This window comes from Cervus canadensis, chromosome 4, assembly GCF_019320065.1.
Source record: "Cervus canadensis isolate Bull #8, Minnesota chromosome 4, ASM1932006v1, whole genome shotgun sequence".
NCBI lineage: Eukaryota > Metazoa > Chordata > Mammalia > Artiodactyla > Cervidae > Cervus > Cervus canadensis.
Genome location: NC_057389.1, coordinates 40,530,117 through 40,547,311, shown reverse-complemented (window position 1 = coordinate 40,547,311; position 17,195 = coordinate 40,530,117). Strand labels below are relative to the sequence as shown.

Below are 17,195 nucleotides of genomic sequence, written 5' to 3'. Positions count from 1 at the left end.
CTAGGAGAAAAATTTTTAAGGCACTTCTAAGAGAAAAACCATACATTCAATCTTTTTATGTTGTTTCTAATTAAGTTACCACTTGTCGTCACCCAGACCCTTTGGGGGTTCCATGATAGTTTGTTATCTTTCTGCCATCTTCCTCATTACAAATGACTGATACAGAGTTAATCCTACCCTGAAAACCAGGGTCCCAATCCCTGCTGGAACCACTCTTGACACATCTAGAGTGATGCTACACACTCCTGCTGTGACCTGAACTTATCCAAAGTCTTCATTTCTTTCTATGAGGAGGAGGGTGGACAGGAAAACACTGCGATCATACTTAAATCAAATTTTTTATTACAAAAATTGGAGAAAATTATTCAAACAGTTATAGAAGCACACAAAAGGAAAAAGTGAAACTCTTGACTATTTGCCCCTGTGGAATAACCATATTAACTTTGGAATTACTTCTGGAATATTTTACAGTAAAAGAAAAAAATAGAACTAACTACACTATTCGAGAACCTTTTTCTTTTTATAAGCAATATAGATTTCTCCTTTGACAAGTAACATAAGCTCTGTGAAACTAGGGATTTTGTCTGTTTCCTTCACTGCTATATTTCTAGGAACAAAAACACTGTCTGGCACAAAGTAGGTGCCAAAACATGTTCACTAAATGAATGAATAAGATCCTCCTTCCTGTTAGATCAGTCAGAAGTTCCATGGGGTCAGGGATGTGTTTATTTGGTCTCTGTGATCCCAGCACCAGAGAACCTGGCACAAGGTAAGCACTTAGCTTCTGTTGAACTAGCAAAACAATTCAATGATGAAACTACTTAATTTTTTTTTTACCTGTTCCAGTGTGTTGGCAATACCACAATAATCAGTTATTCCCCAATTCATGGAGAAAGTCTCTAACAAACACTGTTGCAATAGTTGTTCTTTACATTGTTTAAAGTTTTTTTTTTTAGGATAAGAATCCCTATTGGAAAAAAAAAAAGAAAGAAAGAATCTCTTTTGTGGGGCAATCATTGACCTGGTTTAAATGAGTTTTGAAATCTCTTCCATCAAAAATTTCATAAATTAAAAATACTTAATATTAATTTTTTAGCTTGTTTAAAAGCCACTGCCTGGAACTTTGAAAAATGATCTCCCTTTCAAATCTCCAGTAGAAAACCAATGCTTCCCAATCCTGTATAGATGCAGCCTGGACACTGTAACAAACAGGCTGCCTGCATCCCTGGTGATCAACATCTCTTGCATGCAACACAGTAGCAGTTTAGTCATCACCCAGAGAAGGCCATTTTCAGGCAGGTCTCTATTGTTGATTCACCCAACAGAAAGGAGAAAGACAGGAGAGGAACAGACTTCCAGGGCCTGAGCTGGAAGAAGATGCTGAGAAACTAAGAGCTGGACAAGACCAGAAACAGGAGCTTAAGAGTATTTTTGAGTTCCCCAACAAGTGAATGTACAGGGCTCTATCTGAACTCTCCAATGGAAAAGTTTTTCCGGAAATTTACCTTTCTGCTTATTTAATTTTTTCACTCCAAAGATATTAGGTAAATCTCTATTATGTGTCAGAGTTGTACCATAACTGGGAAGGAAAAAAACAGGCAAGATGGACCTACTATCCAACATCCTGGCACTGAAGCTTAAGGACCATTGTCGAAGCACGAAGGGATCCAACTGACAAACAAAGACGGCTAGAGACCTTTACCTACTTCCACCAGGAAACAGAATTTCTGTCCCAGTCACTGCTTCTTCTTTTATGAAAAACACTGCTCCATTTCTCTCCATGAATGGAGAAGTCGGTCAGAGATCTTTCCCTTTGAGTACACCCCAAGCAAAACTGGTCAACACACACTGATCGTACTTCCCTTTTCTCCAGGAGCATCTGCCACACCACAGGCCTTGCTGGGCCATCTTCTTAACTGAGGCCAAGAAGAACTGTGCTTTGGCACTTACTGTTGCAGAGTCAACATTCAAGAAGTATAAAACGTGAGGCTTTTAGGGAATCAAGACGATCTAGTCCTACTCCAGTAGTTTCCTAACCCGTTCTGTGGATCACAGAGCTCTTTGAGAATCAGTGACCCCTTTAGACTTCCTGTATGGAAAAAGACACACATACATCTCAGCACGTAATTTCCCCTGTATTTTCAGGAGTTTCATGGACACACAATGTAATCGAATATCTAGAATTCCAGAGATCCCATATTAAGAATTCTTACTCTCTGTAAAAGCCCCCTTGAGCGCTAATGTCCCAGTTAGCAGTCTCTGAGTTGGGGGGATGGAACACAGAGGCAATGTAGTGCCTGTGTATTACCACACAGGTCCCAGCTCAATCCTCGAGTGAGCTAGTTATCTTTAAAATATGGAAAAACACTGCTCGGTGGCCAAGGACAGAATTTCTAAAATCAGTCAGCTGAGCCATCTCATGTTTTCAAAGAAGACAACACCAAGCCCCAAAATGAAGTGGCTGAGTCTGGTGGCGTTGAAAGGTGACAGCGGCCCAGAGGCTGTTAGGATTGCTGCCCACTCTTGACGGACCAGCAATACTCGAATGGATCCGCTACTTCATATACATTTTCCTCAATGATATAGATGTTTTCCTCTGGGTGAATCCCCTCTGCTGCTGTATTTGCCAACCCTGAAGGAGAAAGGTTGGCCAAAGTGATGAGGCTGTGGAAATAAAGTATTGTAGTTGAGTTAAGCATTTCCTGGACAACATGTAATAGAATTGAGAGAACGGGCTTTGCTGAAGAGTTAGCAACCAAGGCAGTATACGATCCTTGATCAGGTCCTGACTAGGAAGGGAAAACATAAAAAGCAATGACATAGTCTAGGGAATATTGTGTACAAATTCAAATTATCTGAAATTTCTTAGGTATAAAAGTGGAATTGTGTTACCTTAGAGAATATACTTATTCTGAGAGTGCAGACTAAAGTGTTTATGTGAAGTGTCAAGATCTCTGAAACACCTGTACAAATGGTTCAGAAAAAAACATAATTGTGTACATTAAGAGAGAAACAAAGTGAATGTGACAAAATATCAAATAACACACTCAAATTGCTTTGTTATTTCAATTATTATGTGGGTTTAAACAATTCCAAAAAGTAAAAGGAAAGTGTTATGGATCCAGTGAGACTTGAGTTTGAATTCTACTTCTGTTGCTTACCATCCATATGATCTAGGCTAAGTCGGATTTGCCTTTGCCATTTATTCATTCAAGAACTATTTAGTCTGTTACACACTGAGCCCATGCATCAAGAGATACAATAGTGAACAAAACACAAAAAGCTCCTGGAGGCTGAATATCAGTAAACTTAGGTGTTAGGGTCCTCATCTATACAATGGGAAGAAGTGATTTTCTCTCACAGGGCTGCTGTAAGGAACATTTATCCATTCAATCCTCAAATATTTATGAAGTGTGTACTAAGAACGAGGTATTCACTAGGAAACACAGTTGTTAATGTGGCGGATAAGTTTCTAATTTTCTATGGAGTTTACATTTTAGGTAGAAATACAACACTAACCCAATAATTTCATAAAGAATGAACTCGTAGTACATGTAAATGTAAATATTACCAATTGATATTACAACATTTCAGGTTTCAACTCTAATAAATACTGGTTATAGATCATCTATGGAGAAGGAAATGGCAACCCACTCCAGTATTCTCACCTGGGAAATCCCATGGACCGAAGAGCCTGGTAGGCTACATTCGATGGGGTCGCAAAGAGTCGGACACGACTGAGCTATTTCACTTCACTTATAGATCATCTAAAGACATGATGATTAAATGTTCTCTTTGGTCTTATTTGACTTTTTTACTGCAGGCTATTTTGTCCTCCTAACTATACCATCTATTGTGTGTGAATACTAAGTCACTTCAGTCGTGTCCAACTGTTTATGATCCTAGGGACTGTAGCCTTCTGGCTCCTCTGTCCATGGGATTCTCCAGGCAAGAGTGGGTTGCCATGCCCTCTTCCAGGGGATCTTCCCGACCCATGGAGTGAACCTGCATCTCTTATGTCTCCTGCACTGACAGGCAGGTTCTTCACCACGAGCACCACCTGGACTTAGTCTAAAATTACTAGTGGTTCAGATAGTATTCAGTGGACAGAATCATTTTTTTTCTTAAAATATATTTCATTCTGCCCATGTACTAAATGTCACAGAAACCCAGTAAAAGTTATATAAGCTTTGTGTGTGTGTAGTGTACTACAATTAGGAATGGAGACTAATTATGCAATATGATAGACAAGCAGTTTCCAACTGTTTGTACATTACAATTACCTAGAAAATTTTTAGAACACTAAGTGTCCCCTGGTGGCTCAGGTAGTAAAGAATCTGCCTGCAATGCAAGAGACCCGAGTTTGATCCCTGAGTTGGGAAGATCCCTGGAGAATGGAATGGCCACCCACTCCAGTATTCATTCCTGGAGAATTCCAAGGACAGAGGTGCCTGGCGGGCTACAGTTCATGGGGCCACATACAGTCGGACACAACGGAGCAACTAACTCTTTCACTTTTTCACTATGATCAGACCTTATTCCCCAAAGATTCTGATTCATTTGCTCTGGGGTAGACAAATATGTTTAAGTGCCCTAGGTGATTCTAATAGGCAATCAGAGTTAAGAAGAACCAGGCTGGGTTATAAAAAGCTCTGAGAGTAGATTCTGAGCTTCTTGTTCACTTCTGGAAACAATGGCCACCTAGAACCTGGGTGTAGTAGGTCCAGATTGTTGAGGGAAATCTGTTCTACGGGTTAAGATTCAATTACATCAAAGCACTGATATGTCTCCTGGTTTATTACATAAACTGAGGTAGAAAATAATAAAGATGTATTTTCATGTGTAACAAACATAGGGACTGCCTACTACATATCTGGTAGTATGCTAAGCACCAGGGACACAGAAAATGAATTATGAGCCCTGATATCATTAAGCTTGTCTTTCAGTGGGGAGGCATTTAAGAAAAAAATGTAAATAGAAAAAATAAAATAATGTCAAACTGTGATATGACAGAAAGAAAAGTACTGCAGCAAAATGGATTAACCTAGAGATTATCATACTGAGTGAAATAAGACAGAGAAAGGCAGATATTGTGTCATTTATATGTGAAAACTAAAAACACTGCAAATAGTTTTATTTACAAAACAGAAACAGGCTCACAGACACAGAAGACAAACTTATGGTTGCCAAAGTAAGAGGGGATGAGAGATAAATTAGGAGTATGGAATGAACAGATACATACCACTAAGATGACCTTTAAGCTCAGTTCTGAAAGAAGAGAATGAGTCAGCCAAATGAAGAACCAGGGTGACATCTGGATTGAGTAAAGCCCTGGTAAAGATGGTGATAAGTGGCTGAAACTGAAAGCATGACTGGAATAAAAGAGTGGCACAAGATGAGGTCTGAAATGGAGGCTGGGCGAGATACTACAGGACCCTAGAAGTCATAATCAGGAGCTTGGGTTTTATCCTAAGACATAAGAAATAACCGAAGTCCAGAAATGTGATATAACTGGGTTTCAAGAAAATCACTTTGGTTGCTATGTGGAGAATGAACTAAAAGGACGTATGAAAAAAAGAGCAGGTAAGTCATGAACTGCCTCAGAGTAAGGTAGTGACAGAGAGGCACAGAATCATGAATGGATTTTAGATATGTTTTGGGAAAAGTGCAAGAAGTGAATGTGGATTGCGTGTAGTTGGGACTGTGTGTTAGGAGTGAAGAAGGAGAGAATTCAAGGATGGCTTCTAGCTGAGGCAACCCGTTGGATGCTAGTGAAACACTATGATGAAGACCCAGCAAGGGGGGGTAGGGTTTTAAAAAGGTGGAATATGGACTCTAGAGCTCCTTTTTGGACACATTAAGGTGAGAGACAAATAAGTGGATATGACACCTGAACAGCTGGACAATCAGTACCAACACCCTTGAGTGCTGAAGACAGAAACTAAAGATGACATTTAAGTCTATGGAAATATAGGTTATCATCAACCAGAGGGTATGGAGAGAGGAAAAACACCAGCTCTGGGGAACTTCAACAACTAAAGATCATGCTGAAGAAGAGAAAATAATAAAAATGACTGAAAAGGGGTGGCCAAAATGAGAGTGGTCTTTCAGAAGTCAAGAGAAGGAAGACTTCTTTGGAATGAGTGAGGGTCAACTGAGTTGAATATTACTGAAAGTTGGATGTACTACATTGAAGACAGAGGTATTACTGGGTTTATCAAAATGGAGATCACTGAGCTTGAACTAAAATTACTTCCATAGTAATTCAGGTGTAGAAGCTAAATGGGGGTCGGGGTGTTTGAAGAGTACAGAGGAATGAAATGTAGGAATAACTCATCTGAGAAATATGCCTGTAAAGGAGAGGAGAGAAATGGGAGTAGCTGGAGAGAAATGTGTGAACTAGATCTTATTTTTACACTAATTAAAAAAAGCATAAATAGGAATGGAGAGAGAGATGATTCTGGAGAAAGTGATCAAAGGGAGAAGGAAGTCATAGCTATGGCAAAGTAGTTGAAACAGGCTTTTAATACTTCATCAGTGCAGTGAGAAGGGAGGGAGGTTTGAGCAGCAGTGAAATATGTGATGCTCATCTCAGACACTGCAATAAGAAGATACAAGATTGCTGCACATTTCTTAGTGCCAATTTATGGCTTTGATGTCATGATTAAAAATATGTCACCCCAGTTGTGTGATTTTCTCTAGCAGCTTCTAGGGAAAAGACTGCAAATTTCCCATCTATTCTTCTAAGTAGTCATGTTTTGAGTTTTGGCAGTAAACAAATGTGTGTACAAAACATGACTTCTCCTACTCCTCATCAACCTCTTTCCAAACCCTTTTACACAAACCATAACGGTTCCCAATAAACAGCCCTTGGCAGAACTGAAAAAAGTGGGTGTTATCAATGCTCCTTATCAACCTGTAGACTCCATATTCATGTGGTCAATTCCCAAACTCCACTGCTACCTCTCCATACACTCAGGTAAGTGGGAGTGAGTAGCTTCTTCCTCTGAACAATTCATTTACCATTAACGGCGGAATAACAAAAGGGTAAGCGGGATAGCCCTGGTTTCAAATCCTTTATCAATTAACAGTGTCACGTTGGACTAAACGTTACTTAACCGTACAACACAATGGCTCTCCAACTGGTAAATGAAAACAATATTAGTACCTTTCTCAACAGGGTAATTATGAGGATTTAATAAACATAAAGCACTTGGAAGCATAATGCACATAAGCCACACACGATGAGCAGCTCATTCTGGTTTTCCCTGGACTGTCCCAGTTTTAGCACTGAAAACCCACATATTCGGACGCCCCCTTCAGTCCTGGGAAGTTTCGGAATCATTTGTAATCCTACACACAGTTGATGTTTACGGATGAGTAAGAAAGGCTACTAAAATAATAGAGGTATAATTCCTTGGCTTCTGCCCCAAAGAGTAGAGAATATATCACAATTATTAAAGCATGTGAGACTTTCGGAGTGATGGAAGTGTTTGGTCATTGATTGTGGTGATGGTTTCCTGAGTGAAATCATCTACAAAAATTCATTAAGTTGGACACATTTTAAACATACAGTTTATCTCATATATATTATAATTATTTTTTAAAATAAACATAAGTAACTGAGAAGTAAAACATTTGCTGAGTGCCACAATGGAGGAAAATAACAAATGCTGCAACCTTGACCATGACCCAGTGTTAAAGGAACCTGCTACCCCTCTTTAAAGAACCACACTTAAGAAATAAATTAGAAAATGCATAGAAGGAAGTGATTGTTGATTCATGAATTTAAAAGATTTATGTTTTTTACAAAATAAGAAAACAGGTACTAGAATCAACCTGCCTGGATCTGAATTCCAGCTTTGCCACTTACTGATTCTGAAACCTTGAGAAAACCTTGAAAGTTTACTATCTCTAAGTGTTACTCTCCTCTGCCGTAAAAAATGGAAATAACAGTACCACCTACCTTATAAGATGGTGACGATGATAAATATAAAAACATGCTTGTGACATGGTAAGCATTGATTAAAACTGAGCTATTATTATATCTTGCGGTTTGAAAGGACTAAAGAGTATTCATTCTAATCGATACAATCTAATAATTAAAATATCTAGGTTTGGGTTGTTTCCTATATTAACAGTTCCTTATCAGAAGGAGAGAAAAGCACCATCAAATAACTTACATTTGAGAATGAAACCACCAGAGATAAGAATCAGAGCCAGGGAAAAACACTTTGGGGGCGGTCCTAAGATGGCAGAAGAATAGCATGGGGATACCACTTTCTCCCCTACAAATTCATCAAAAGAACATTTAAAGGCTGAGCAAATTCCACAAAACTTCTGAATGCTGGCAGAGGTCATCAGGCACCCAGAAAGGCAGCCCATTTTCTTCAAAAGGAGATTACATGCTTAACGGCAACTCCCAGCAGAGAAGCAGCCCAGATGCTCACATAGGCCACTAGCAAGCAGGGGCTGGAGAAAGAGGCCCAGGCTGCATTGTTTAGGGTAAGGACCAGGCCTACATGCCCCGAGGGCAATCTGACTGAAATAACTTGAGATAGCTTCCCAGACTGTAGGATAGCTATCCCACAAAAAGCCCTAACCAAAGACATCGCCAGGCCCGCTCACAGAACAAAGGACTGAGCAGAACTAGCCAGCTGTGGACTGGCCCACCCCCCACCAGAGACAGGCAGGCGAGGGCAGCCAGAGCTGGAAGGAGGCAATTGCGAACCCAGAGAGGCATCCTCTACCAAACTGCAAGCAGGATTCATTGTGAACGAAGACTTCTTGGGATTCTGGATGGTCGACATCCACTGGGAGGGTCACAACCAGAGATCAGCTCCCCAGAAGAGACACACGGCACACCTGAGAAGGCGCGCCCGTTGTACACCCTGAAAACTGAGGGGTTGGGACAGGGGAGGCATTCAGAAGTAGCCTCCAATGGGGTGCAACTGTGCTCGCCAAACACCTGGTCACCTGAGCTGCTCCAAGCTGGGAAGGGCAGAAAACGCAGGCCCAACCAAGTCTGCGCCTTTGTGGAGTACCCCAGAACCTGAACCTGAATGGCTTAGACCTGGGAAGTGCATGCAACCCAGGGCCCGCCACAGACAGTTCCCGGCAGAGCAACCTAGAGCCTGAGCAGTGTAGACTGGGAAAGCACACTCACCATGAGCAGGGGCAAACTCAGTGTGGCGGGACACTGCGAGCACTCCCCACACATGCCAGCGATATTTGTTTGCAGTTTTCCTCCCTCGCCATAGCACGAATGAACAAGTGAGCCTAAAAAAGTGACCACAACCGCCCCCTTGTGTCAGGGCAGAAATTAGACAAGGAAGAGACCAGCAAACAGAAGAAGCTAAAATAAACAGAGGTAACCACTTTGGAAGTGACAGGTGCAATAGATGAAAACCATATAGTTACCACCGACTCCATAGGAAGGGGCCTATAGATCTTGAGGAGTATAAGCTGGATCAAGGAACTATCTGAAAATAACTGACCCCACACTGTCTGCAACAGCTCCAGAGAAAGTCCTAGATATATGTTTTACTATTATCATTTTTTAAATTTACTTAAATTTTTTCTAATTTTTAAGTCCTCTATTACTACTTTAATTTTCATTTTTATAACCTACTATTACCTTGCAAAAAAAAAAAAACCCTGTTTTTAAAGCAAACTTTATATATATATATATATATATATATATATATATATATATATATATATATAATAATTTTTGTGACACTGTTTTGTTTTCTTAATATTGTATTTTTGAGAATCTAACCTCTAGATTTTTAATCTTTGCTTCTCGGTTTGTTATCAACTTTGTACCTTTAAGAACCCAATCTTCAGTACCCATTTTTACTTAGGAGCGAGATTACTGGCCTAACTCTCTCCCCCTTTTGACTGTCCTTTTTCTCCACCAGGTCACCTCTATCTCCGCCCTCCCCTTCTCTTCTCTACCCAAGTCTGTGAATCTCTTTGTGTCTTCCGGGCTGTGGAGAACACTTAGGGAACTGATTACTGGCTGGATCTGTCTCTCTCCTTTTTATTCCCCCTTTTATCCTCCTGGCCACCTCTGTCTCCTTCCTCCCTCTTCTCTGTGTGACTCCGTGAACATATCTGAGGGATCCAGACTGTGGAGAGTACATAGGTAAGTCATTACTGGCTAGCTTGCTCTCTCCCTTATGATTCCCCCTCTTCTCCTCCTAGTCACCTCTATCCCCCTCCTCTCTCTTCTCTTCTCCATGTAACTCTGTGTACCTCTCCAGGTGTCCCACACTGTGGAGAGACTTTTCATCATTAACCTAGATGTTTTATCATTGGTGCTGTATAGATGGAGAAGTCTGGAGGCTACTGTAAGAATAAGACTGAAAACCAGAGGCAGGAGGCTTAAGTCCAAATCCTGAGAACAACAGAGAACTCCTGACTCCAGGGAACATTAATCAATGAGCTCATCAAAAGCCTCCATACCTAAAATGAAACCAAGCACCACCCAAGGGCCAAGTTCCAAAGCAGGACATACCACACAAATTCTCCAGCAACACAGGAACATAGCCCTGAGCTTCAATATACAGGCTGCCCAAAGTCACACCAAACCAACTGACATCTCAAAACTCACTGCTGGACACTTCATTGCACTCCAGAGAGAAGAAATACAGCTCCACCCACCAGAACACTGACACAAGCTTCCCTAACCAGGAAACCTTGACAAGCCACCCATCCAACCCCACCCACAGAGAGGAACCTCCACAATAAAGAGGAACCACAAACTGCCAGAATACATAAGGCCACTCCAAACACCGCAATATAAACAAGAAGGAAAGGCAGAGAAATACCCAGCAGGTAAAGGAACAGCATAAATGCTCACCAAACCAAACAAAAGAGGAGGAGATAGGGAATCTACCTGATAAAGAATTCAAAATAATGATAGTGAAAATGATCCAAAATCTTGAAAACCAAATGGAGTTAAATAGCCAGGAGACAAGGATTGAAAAGATGCAAGAAATGTTTAACAAGGACCTAGAAGAAGCAAAAAAGAGTCAATATATAATGAATAATGCAATAAATGAGATCAAAAACCCTCTGGAGGGAGCCAACAGTAGAATAACGGAGGCAGAACATAGAATAAGTGAGGTAGAAGATAGAATGTTAGAAATAAATGAAACAGAGAGGAAAAAAGAATTAAAAGACATGAGGACAACCTCAGAGACCTCTGGGACAATGTTAAACGCCCCAACATTCGAATCATAGGAGTCCCAGAAGAAGAAGACAAACAGAAAGACCATGAGAAAATACTTGAGGAGAGAATAGTTGAACACTTCCCTAAAATGGGGAAGGAAATAGTCACCCAAGTCCAAGAAACCCAGAGAGTCCCAAAAAGGATACACCCAAGGCGAAATACCCCAAACACATATTGATTAAATTAACAAAGATCAAACACAAAGAACAAATATTAAAAGCAGGAAGGGAAAAAGAACAAATAACACACAGGGGGATTCCCATAAGGATAACAGCTGATCTTTCAATAGAAACTCCTCAGGCCAGAAGGGAATGGCAAGACATACTTAAAGTGATGAAAGAGAAAAACCTACAGCCCAGATCACTGTACCCAGCAAGGATCTCATTCAAATATGAAGGAGAAATCAAAAGCTTTACAGACAAGCAAAAGCTGAGAGAATTCAGCACCACCAAACCAGCTCTCCAACAAATGCTAAAGGATCTTCTCTAGACAGGAAACACAGAAAGGGTGTACAAACTCGAACCCAAAACAACAAAGTAAATGGCAATGGGATCATACTTATCAATAATTACCTTAAATGTAAATGTGTTGAATGCTCCAACCAAAAAACACAACTGGCTGAATGGATACAAAAACAAGGCCCCTATATATGTTGTCTACAAGAGACCCACTTCGAAAAAAGGGACACATAGAGACTGAAAGTGAAGGGCTGGAAAAAGATATTCCATGCAAATATTGACCAAAAGAAAGCAGGAGTAGCAATACTCATATCAGATAAAATAGACTTTAAAACAAAGGCTGTGAAAAGAGACAAATAAGGACACTTATAATGATCAAAGAATCAATCCAAGAAGATGTAACAATTATAAATATATATGCACCCAACATAGGAGCACCACAATATGTAAGACAAATGCTAATAAGTATGAAAGGGGAAAGTAACAGTAGCACAATAATAGTGGGAGACTTTAATACCCCCACTCACACTTATGGATAGATCAACTAAACAGAAAATTAACAAGAAAACACAAACTTTAAATGATACAATAGACCAGTAAGACCTAACTGATATCTATAGAATATTCCACCCCAAAACAATGAATTTCACCTTTTTCTCAAGTGCACATGGAACCTTCTCCAGGATATCCTGGGCCATAAACATAGCCTTGGTAAATTCAAAAAAACTGAAATCATTCCAAGCATCTTTTCTGACCACAATGCAGTAAGATTAGATGTCAATTACAGGAGAAAAACTTTTAAAAATACCAACACATAGAGGCTGAACAACATGCTGCTGAATAACCAAGAAATCACAGAAGAACTCTAAAAAGAAATCAAAATATGCATAGAAATGAACGAAAATGAAAACACAGCAACCCAAAACCCATGGGACACTGTAAAAGCAGTGCTAAAGGGAAGCTGCATTACAATACAGGTTTACCTCAAGAAGCAAGAAAAAAGTCAAATAAATAACCTAACTCTACACCTAAAGCAACTACGAAAAGAAGAAATGAAGAACCCCAGGGTTAGTAGAAGGAAGAAAACCTTAGTATGACAAAACCTAGTGCAATGGTGTGAAGTAATTAGCCTCCAACTAATAAAAATTATTGGGGAAAAAAAAAGAAAACCTTAAAAATTAGGGCAGAAATAAATGCAAAGGAAACAAAAGAGACCATAGCAAAAATCAACAAAGCCAAAAGCTGTTTTTTGAGAAGATAAATAAAATTGACAAACCGTTAGCCAGACTCATCAAGAAACAAAGGGAGAAGAATCAAATCAACAAAATTAGAAATGAAAATGGAGAGATCCCAACAGACAACACAGAAATACAAAGGATCATAAAAGACCACTATCAGCAACTATATGCCAATAAAATGGACAACTTGGAAGAAATGGACAAATTCTTAGAAAAGTACAACTTTCCAAAGCTGAACCAGGAAGAAATAGAAAATCTCAACAGACCCATCACAAGCACGGAAATTGACACTGTAATCAGAAATCTTCCAGCAAACAAAAGCCCAGGACCAGATGGCTTCACAGCGGAATTCTACCAAAAATTTAGAGAAGAGCTAACACCTATCCTAACACCTATCCTGCTCAAACTCTTCCAGAAGATTGCAGAGGAAGGTAAACTTCCAAACTCATTCTATGAGGCCACCATCACCCTAATACCAAAACCAGACAAAGATGCCACAAAAAAAGAAAATGACAGGCCAATATAACTGATGAACATAGATGCAAAAATCCTTAACAAAATTCTAGCAAACAGAATCCAACAACATATTAAAAGGATCATACATCATGACCAAGTGGGCTTTATCCCAAGGATTCAAGGATTCTTCAATGTCCACAAATCAATCAATGTAATACACCACATTAACAAATTCAAAGATAAAAACCATATGATTATCTCAATAGATGCAGAGAAAGCCTTTGACAAATTTCAACATCCATGTATGATTGAAAAAATAAAACCCCTCTGGAAAGCAGGAATAGAAGGAACATACCTCAACATAACAAAAGCTATATATGACAAACCCACAGCAAAAAGTATCCTCAATGGTGAAAAATTGAAAGCATTTCCCTTAAAGTCAGGAACAAGACAAGGGTGCCCACTCTCACCACTACAATTCAAAATAGTTTTGGAAGTTTTGGCCACAGCAATCAGAGCAGAAAAAGAAATAAAAGGAACCCAGGCTGGAAAAGAAGAAGTAAAACTCTCACTGTTTGCAGATGACATGATCCTCTACATAGAAAACCCTAAAGACTCCACCAGAAAATTACTAGACCTAACTAATGAATATAGTAAAGTTGCAGGATATAACATCAACACACAGAAATCCCTTGCATTCCTATACACTAACAATGAGAAAACAGAAAGAGAAATACAGGAAAAAATTCCATTCGCCATTGCAACCAAAAAAAATAAAATACTTAGGAATATATCTACCTAAAGAAACAAAAGACCTACATATAGAAAACTAAAAAACACTAGTGAAGGAAATCAAAGAGGACACAAATGGATGGAAAAATATACTGTGTTCATGGATCAGAAGAATCAATAAAGTGAAAATGAGTATAGTACCCAAAGCAATCTATAGATTGAAGGCAATGCCTATCAAGCTACCAGCGGTACTTTTCATAGAACTAGAACAAATAATTTCACAATTTGTATGGAAATACGAAAAAACTCAAATAGCCAAAACAATCTTGAGAAAGAAGAATGGAACTGAAGGAATCAACCTGCCTGACTTCAGGCTCACTACAAAGCTACAGTCATCAAGACAGTATGGCACTGGCACAAAGACAGAAATATAGATCAATGGAACAAAATAGAAAGCCCAGAGATAAACCTACGCACCTATGGACACCTTATCTTCGACAAAGGAGGCTAGGATATACAATGGAGAAAAGACAATCTCTTTAACGAGTGGTGCTGGGAAAACTGGTCAGCCACTTGTAAAAGAATGAAACTAGAACACTTTCTAACATCATACACAAAAATAAACTCAAAATGGATTAAAGATCTAAATGTAAGACCAGAAATTATAAAACTCCTAGAGGAAAACATAGGCAAAACACTCTCCGACATAAATCACAGCAGGATCCTCTATGACTCACCTCCCAGAGGATTGGAAATAAAAGCAAAAATAAACAAATGGGACCTAACTAAACTTAAAAGCCTTTGCACAACAAAGGAAACTATAAGCAAGGTGAAAAGACAGCCTTCCAAATGGGAGAAAATAATAGCAAATGAAGCAACTGACAAAGAATTAATCTCAACTATATACAAGCAACTCCTGCAACTCAATTCCAGAAAAATGAACGACCCAATCAAAAAGTAGGCCAAAGAACTAAACAGATATTTCTCCAAAGGAGACATACAGATGTCTAATAAACACATGAAAAGATGCTCAACATCACTCATTATCAGAGAAATGCAAATCAAAACCACAAAGAGGTACCATCTCTCGCCAGTCAGAATGGCTGCTATCCAAAAGTCTACAAGCAATAAATGCTAGAGAGGGTGTGCAGAAAAGGGAACCCCTCTTACGCTGTTGGTGGGAATGCAAACTAGTACAGCCACTATGGAGAACAGTGTGGAGATTTCTTTTTAAAATGGAAGTAGAACTGCCATATGACCAGCAATCCAACTGTTGGGCATACACAATGAGGAAACCAGAATTGAAAGAGACACATGTACCCCAATGTTCATTGCAGCACTGTTTATAATAGCCAGGACACGGAAGCAACCTAGATGTCCATCAGTAGACAAATGGATAAGAAAGCTGTGGTACATATACACAATGGAATATTACTCAGCCATTAAAAAGAAAACATTTGAATCAGTTCTAACGAGGTGGCTGAAACTGGAGCCTATTATACAGAGTGAAGTCAGCCAGAAAGAAAAACAGCAGTACAATATACTAACGCATATATATGGAATTTAGACAGATGGTAACAATAACCCTATATGTGAGATAGCAAAAGAGACACAGATATATAGAACAGTCTTTTGGATTGTGTGGGAGAGGGCGAGGGCAGGATGTTTGGGAAATGGCATTGAAACATGTATATTATCATATGTGAAATGAATTGCCAGTCCAGATTTGATGCATGAGACAGGGTGCTTGGGGCTGGTGCACTGGGATGACCCAGAGTGATGGGATGGGGAAGAAAGTGGGAGGGGGGTTCAGGATGGGGAACACATGTACATCTGTGGCAGATTCATGTCGATGTATGGCAAAACCACTACAATATTGTAAAGTAATTTGCCTCCAATTAAAATAAATAAATTTATATTTTTTTAAAAAAGCATCCAAGCTTCATGGACCACTTTGGTGTGAGTAGCTCTGAATGTCCCCCAAATTACTCAAGCATGAGTTATTTCAGGGTTTACTCAAAGTGAAATTAATCTCCAGTCTTTTAACTGCTCATGTAGAAATGCTTCTAAATGATTAAAATTATCCTTACATTTAGCCTTTGTCTAATACTTCTGGGAAAACCAAAATTTAATTGAGTTGTAAAAAAGAAATATAACACAGGTATTGATTCAATATGAAAAAGGCCTTTTATCCTTCCAAAACAATTTCAAAAATCAAAGTGGCTTGAGGACAGTTTAGCATTTTGTAGAAACTGGTAACACTCTCAAACTATACTATTATATTTGCAACCTCTATTTTCTAAAACAGAAAGCCTCCTTTGCTACTCCCTCCCTCTCTTTTTTTCTTATATTTATTTCTGCCCTGCCTCATTCTAAAAACCAGAGCCTGCCAGTTGTCAACATAAGCACCTAGAACTGTGGCATGGATGTAGCAAAAATATCATAAATTATATGGCTATTGATTTTCTTCTCCTGGTGTCTTCATGGTCTACTCAATACCATTGCTTCTTCAAACTGCTCAATTACCATCCTCCTCCCAAAGAAAGCATTTAATGCCTTGTATTTCAGAACCCTGAGAAACCAAATTTGTCTATAATGGCAAAATCACACTCACCTTCATTTTTCTATTGGATAAATAAAAATCTGTACACACCATGATTTGAAACCTTCGGGATGCTGAGCAATATCACACTTGGAGTCAGTTGATTTAACAAAAAAAAAGGACAATCATAAAATGCTTGCACATTCAGTCCTTTAAGTCCCAGACTACATGTCCTGATTCTAAGTTGAATTCAGATATTCTTGACAGCCTTGGTAACTGAGGTAGAAGTGGTTTTTTTTTCTATCTTCCCAATGAGAATTCATGATGGAAAGATTCATGAGATCTAAAGAGAATGTACAATTCTAAGAAGTATGTTTCACGCTTTGAAGGGACCTCTGTAATGATCAGAAAGTTGGAGCCAATTTAGTATAAAAAATTAGGACTCTGTGACATAGGTTGACTTTACACAATTGAGCTAGCAACACTCTACCCAGTGTCCCTGACTCATAGGAATGCCATGTGCGACTGAC

At 39.2% G+C, this 17,195-nt stretch overlaps 2 protein-coding genes across 2 annotated transcripts in view; both read right to left on the bottom strand.

Annotated features, from left to right (window-relative positions):
• LOC122439637 (hepatitis A virus cellular receptor 2-like) overlaps positions 1-17,195 on the bottom strand; it is a 126,230-nt gene that overhangs the window by 49,122 nt on the left and 59,913 nt on the right. The gene's annotated exons all lie outside the window — the stretch shown is intronic.
• LOC122439640 (hepatitis A virus cellular receptor 1-like) overlaps positions 320-17,195 on the bottom strand; it is a 38,794-nt gene continuing 21,918 nt past the window's right edge. The window contains exon 9 of the mRNA XM_043464864.1: positions 320-2,664. Within this exon, the coding sequence (XP_043320799.1) occupies positions 2,505-2,664 (160 nt within the window). The 3' untranslated portion in view covers positions 320-2,504. The remainder of the gene's footprint in view (positions 2,665-17,195) is intronic.